We start from the raw sequence: 5,594 nt of genomic DNA, 5'->3' as shown, positions 1-5,594 counted from the left end.
TTGCAGCAATCTGTAGAGTAAACCAGCAGATAGCAAATCTCTGTCTCTCTTCTCTCTGCAGCTCTTTCAAATAAGTGAACAAATCTTTAAAAAAAATTTAAAAATGTGGCTTTAAAAATGTGTTACCTGCAATTATTCTTAGGTGTTTAAATCTTAACTGAAAAGTGATCCCTGTTAAATATAAGAATGAGAAAAAGAGAGGGAGGAGATGTACAATTGGGGACATGCTCAATTGGACTTGCCCCAAATGATGGAGTTAGAAACGTGCCAGGGGATTCCAATACAATCCCATCAAGGTGGCATGTACCAATGAAATCTCCCTAGTCCAAGTGATCAATTTCAGTTCACAATTGATGGCTCTGATAGGTCTAAGAGTCAAAGGGATCACACAAACAAGACAAGTGTCTGATAATACTAACTGATAGAATCAAAAAGGGAGAGAAAGATCCAACATGGGAAGCGGGATACACAGCAGACTCATAGAATGGCAGATGTTCTAAACAACACTCTGGCCTCAGAATCAGCCCTTAAGGCATTCGCATCTGGCTGAAGAGCCCATGAGAGTATTGTAGGCATGGAAAGCCAAGATACCATGGTAAAGAAAAAAAAGAAGAAGTCCTAAATGAAGGATCTCAGCAATGTGATCCCAGTGGAAAGAACGGGGCCATCAAGGTAGGAGGTACCTTTCTCCGAAGGGAGGAGAGAACTTCCACTTTGACTATGACCATGTCAGAATAAGATCGAAGTCAGTGAACCCTAAAGGCTTTCATAGCCCTGGCAACTCATGACTAGAGCCTAGGGAGATTACTGACGCCATGAACGGGAGTGTCAAATTGTTAAGTCAGCAACAGAAGTCACTGTGTACTTACATCCCATGTGGGATCTGTCCTTAATGGGTTGTCCAATGTGAAGTAATGCTATAACTAGTACTGAAACAGTATTTTTACACTTTGTGTTTATGTGTGGGTGCAAACTGATGAAATCTTTACTTAGTATATACTGAATCTGTATATAAAGATAATTGAAAAATTTTTAAAAAATGGTGTTAAATTGCAAATTACATAGAAAAGTAATCAATCTTTTTTAAAAAATATTATGTAGGATCTCTGTCATTAATGTGCTGGACACTGTTATTTAATGCTATAACTAGTACTCCAACAGTATTTTTTTACTTTGTGTTGCTATGTGAGGGCAAACTGTTGAAATCTTTATATATACTAAACTGATTTTCTGTATATAAAGAGAATTGAAAATGAATCTTGATGTGAATGGAAGGGGAGAGGGAGCGGGAAACGGGAGGGTTGAGGGTGGGAGGGAAGTTATGGTGGGGAAGCCATTATAATCCATAAGCTGTATTTTGGAAATTTATATTCATTAAATAAAAGATAAAGAAACTGCATTAAATTTGTATAACTATTGACTCAGTCGGGCAGAGATGATAACTTAAGAGTCATTTATCACTCTATTAAAAATGAAATAAACTAATTTTAAAAATGTGTTACCTGGACAATGTGAATTATTAAGGATGCCAAGAATCTCAAAATATATGTATATAATTGTAGTTTGTACAACTTAAATAATTTTGTTTGAGTTCATGATCAAATAGTCAAAATTCAATTTGTTTATAAGTTCTCAATGGAAGGATAGATTTAGAATAAGATATTAAAACATACAGAGGTAATGGTAATATGAAAGATGAAACATAAGATTATTGGATATTCATGAATTAAAATATGTTATGATTAAGTGGAAGAAATAATAGATTTATAAAGACATATAAAAATTGACAAACTATGATAAAGAGATTATTATAACACATTAAAAGAAAATAAAGACTCAAGAAAAAGAAAATCAAAGACAATCACACTTACCAGAACAGTCTTCAACTTCTTTAGCTTTCACAATTAAAGATAAATTTAGAGTCCCAAAATATAGTACTGTTGGACCTCTCAGTTGCAGAGATGCCCACTTGCTCGAGAGGACGCCCAAAGATCCAGACTCCAGACCAGTTGATGCAAAAAGCACGAGGTTTTTATTGAACGTTTGTGCAAACGGGCCCCCACCTCAGGCAGTGAGGAGCCCTGAGCGGCAGTTTCACACAGGTTATATAGGCAACGAATTAGCATATTCCTAATGCGCATGCATAGGATTGGTCAGTTCAGAGGGACCATTAGCATATGGAATGCAGAGGTGGCATGGGATTGGCTGGTTCAGAGGGACAATTAGCATACCGGAGAGTGCTGAGGAGAGTGCTGAGGAGAATGCTGAGGAGAATGCTGAAGAGAATGCTGAGGAGAGTGCTGAGGAGAATGCTGAGGAGAGTGCTGAGGAGAGTGCTGAGGAGAGTGCTGAGGAGAGTGCTGAGGAGAGTGCTGAGGGACTCTCCGAAAGGGAGTGGCAGCTCTGCTCTGGGCATGCCTAGAGGTTCTCTGAAGGGGATTGACTTTTCCTTCCCAGAGAACGTCCTGCCCGCTGGACTCTGGGGAACATCTAACCTCTTAAGAAGCCCCTGATATTTGCCCAGGCCTAGTTTCTTGTCCCTCTCCCTCATAAGGGTCCTTCATTCCCTCCTTTTCTTTTTGGACAGATTTTAATCCTAAAATCTATTGGACCTCGGAGGTCTTTAAAGCTTGACACTGGTACTGTTGAGTCAGCACCAGGGTTTGGACAAGGAAAAGCCTCTGTAGTGCCATTCCAGGTCCTGGGGACCGCGAGGCCCTCGTAATAAGGTGGACCTGGGGCTAGGCATAGCCAGCAGGACTCGGTCAGCTCCGGATTGGTCTGGTTGAGGGCCAGAAAGGCCCCTGTCAAAAGGTTAAACAGCCACTGTCCGGTTGTACGGGGGCTTGAAGCGTTTGGAGTTAAACTTGCCAAGCTAGGCGAAAGGGTGGCTGGCGGGAGGGGTGGCCTGGGGAGAGCCTGCCTCACTGCCTCACTGGAGGGAGGGAACTCTGTTCTTACTGGACTGGGTTGGGTCCCATGTTAACAATTGTGGAGCATGGGGATTGGAAAAACAATGGGGAAAGGCCAGGAACATCATAAATATTAAACAGTTTTTGAAAGTCTTAGCTTGAGTGGGTTCTGAGTGCGCTGGAGCTTCCATTTGGCTGGTCTATCCGGATCCTCGGGGCCCTGGGGAGGTGGTGCTCGCTTCACGTGTGAGGCGTGGACCCAAGCAGCGATTCCGTCGACCTTGAGAGCGGTGGGAGTTGTCAACAGCACAGTGAAGGGGCCTTTCCACCGGGGCTCTAGAGTCTTAGATTGGTGCCTTCGGACATACACAGCATCACCGATTTGGAAAGGATGTGGGATGGTTGTCGTCTCGGGTTGGTAGGCTGCTGCAAGAGGTTTCCAGACCTGGTTCTGGATGATCTGGAGCGCTCTCAACCGGGCCTGTAATTTAGGGGCATCGGCAACGGAGTCACTGGCAAGGTCAAGCAAGCCTGCTACTGGTGGGGGCCCTCCATAAAGGATTTCGTATGGTGTCAGCCCGCAATGAGAGGGCGTGTTTCGGACCCGGAACAACACCATAGGGAGGAGTTGGACCCAGTCTTTAACACCAGTCTCCAACGCTAATTTGGTCAAGGTCTCTTTAATTGTTCTGTTCATTCTTTCTACCTGTCCTGAACTTTGGGGTCTATAGGCACAGTGCAATTTCCAATTTATGCCTAATGCTTTGGCCACCAACTGACTTACCTGGGAGACAAACGCTGGGCCGTTGTCGGACCCGATTACCTTAGGCAAGCCGAACCGGGGGAAGATCTCCTCTATGATCTTCTTGACGACCACCCGGGCGGTTTCCCGTTTTGTGGGGAATGCCTCAGTCCATCCGGAGAAGGTGTCTACAAAAACTAGAAGATACTTATTCCCATAACTGCCCGGCCTTATCTCAGTGAAATCGACCTCCCAGTTGATTCCTGGTCAGTCTCCTCTTACCCTAGCTCCCTCCGGGAGCTTGAGGTGTCTGGCATTTACCTTGGCATACGGAACACAGGATTCAGTCACCTGCTGGACTAAAGAGTCAAGTCCGGGGATGTAATAAGACTGCCTATCTTCCTGTAAGGCTGCTTTTAGCTTTTTGTGTCCCAAATGAGTCCATTGATGGAGGCTGGTAATTATTTCTTTAGCCAATTGGTGTGGCAGGACTATTTTCTCTCCGAGCCTCCAAACCCTTATTTGTTCATCATACTCTGCACCGAGCCGCTGGATCGTATCTAAGTCTTGGTCCGAATAGAGGAAAGGTGGTTCCCTCGATACTTGGGTGGGCTCAGTTGTCTTTAACGGGAGCACCTGTTGGCTCAGGGCTGCCGCCCTAATGGCCTCGTCTGCCATCCTGTTTCCCCTTGCTACGGGGTCGTCTCCTCGTTGGTGCCCGGGGCAATGGATTATACTCAACCTTTTGGGCAGGAACAGGGCCTGTAGAAGATCTAGGATTTCCTGCTTATTTTTAATGTCCTTGCCTGCCGAGGTTAAGAGGCCCCTTAGCCGGTATATCTCCCCATGTACATGGGCAGTGGCGAATGCATACTGACTGTCTGTGTAAATGTTGACCTTTTTGTCTTGTGCCAGTTTTAAAGCTTGAGTTAAGGCTATGAGCTCGGCTTTTTGAGCAGAAGTTCCAGGCTTTAAGGCACTTGACCAGATAACAGTTTTTCCATCCACCACCGCTGCCCCAGCCCTCCGCTCACCGTTCTGTAGAAAGCTGCTCCCATCCGTGAACCAGGTCATTTCGGCATCCGGCAGAGGCTGGTCGGTTAGGTCTTTTCGGGTGCCGTGGGCCTCAGCCAGGATTTGGTGACAGTTATGGATTACCTGGGCCTGGGGCCCCAGTTCCGGGAGCAGGGTGGCCGGGTTTAAAGAGGTGGCAGTCCCAAACCGGACCCGCTCTGAGTTTAATAACATAGTCTGGTAATGAGTTATCCGAGCATTTGAGAGCCACCGATCTGGTGGCTGTCGGATAACTGTCTCCACAGCATGAGGTGCCACTACGGTGAGAGGTTGGCCTAGAGTCAATTTGTCCGAGTCTTTCACCAGAACTGCCACGGCCGCTATCATGCGGAGGCACGGAGGCCAGCCGGCCGCTACATTGTCTAGTTTTTTTGAAAAGTATGCCACCGGCTTTTTCCAGGGTCCAAGCATTTGTGTTAGCACTCCCTTCGCCACTCCCTTGTTCTCATCCACGTATAATGTGAAAGGCTTGGTCATATCAGGGAGGCTCAGGGCTGGGGCTGACAATAGGGCCTTTTTTATGTTGTCAAACGCCCGCTGTTGCTCTTCTTTCCATTGAAAGGGAGCATTGGACTTCGTGAGGGGGTACAATGGGGCTGCCAGCTCCGCAAACCCAGGAATCCAAAGGCGGCAGAATCCCGCACTCCCGAGGAATTCCCGCATCTTTCTGGCATCGGTGGGGGGTGGAATTAGAGCAACCACCCTTTTTCGGCTCTCTGTCAGCCACCGTTGCCCTCCTTCTAGGAGGTAGCCTAGGTAGGCCACCTGTTTCTGACATATTTGGGCCTTTTTCGTGGAGGCTCGATAGCCCAATTCCCCCAGTCTCTGTAGCAGGGCCCCGGTACCTTTTAGGCAGTCCTGCTCAG

At 46.4% G+C, this 5,594-nt stretch overlaps 1 protein-coding gene across 1 annotated transcript; it reads right to left on the bottom strand.

The window, feature by feature from the left end:
• Positions 1 to 3,060: 3,060 nt before the first annotated feature.
• On the bottom strand, positions 3,061 to 5,374 carry LOC133754956 (uncharacterized; the record flags this gene model as incomplete). Its single annotated transcript, XM_062185287.1, has 3 exons — positions 4,689 to 5,374; positions 3,736 to 3,842; positions 3,061 to 3,393 (listed from the first exon to the last, which is right to left on the bottom strand). Coding segments are annotated over exons 1-3 (957 nt in total), but the record flags the coding sequence as incomplete, so codon positions are not given.
• Between the last annotated feature and the right edge of the window lie 220 nt (positions 5,375 to 5,594).

The sequence above is a fragment of the Lepus europaeus genome, unplaced genomic scaffold (genome assembly GCF_033115175.1).
Source record: "Lepus europaeus isolate LE1 unplaced genomic scaffold, mLepTim1.pri SCAFFOLD_34, whole genome shotgun sequence".
NCBI classification, from domain to species: Eukaryota; Metazoa; Chordata; class Mammalia; order Lagomorpha; family Leporidae; genus Lepus; species Lepus europaeus.
Note: the sequence above shows the minus strand (reverse complement) of the source record. Positions and strands in the feature narration are given on the sequence as shown.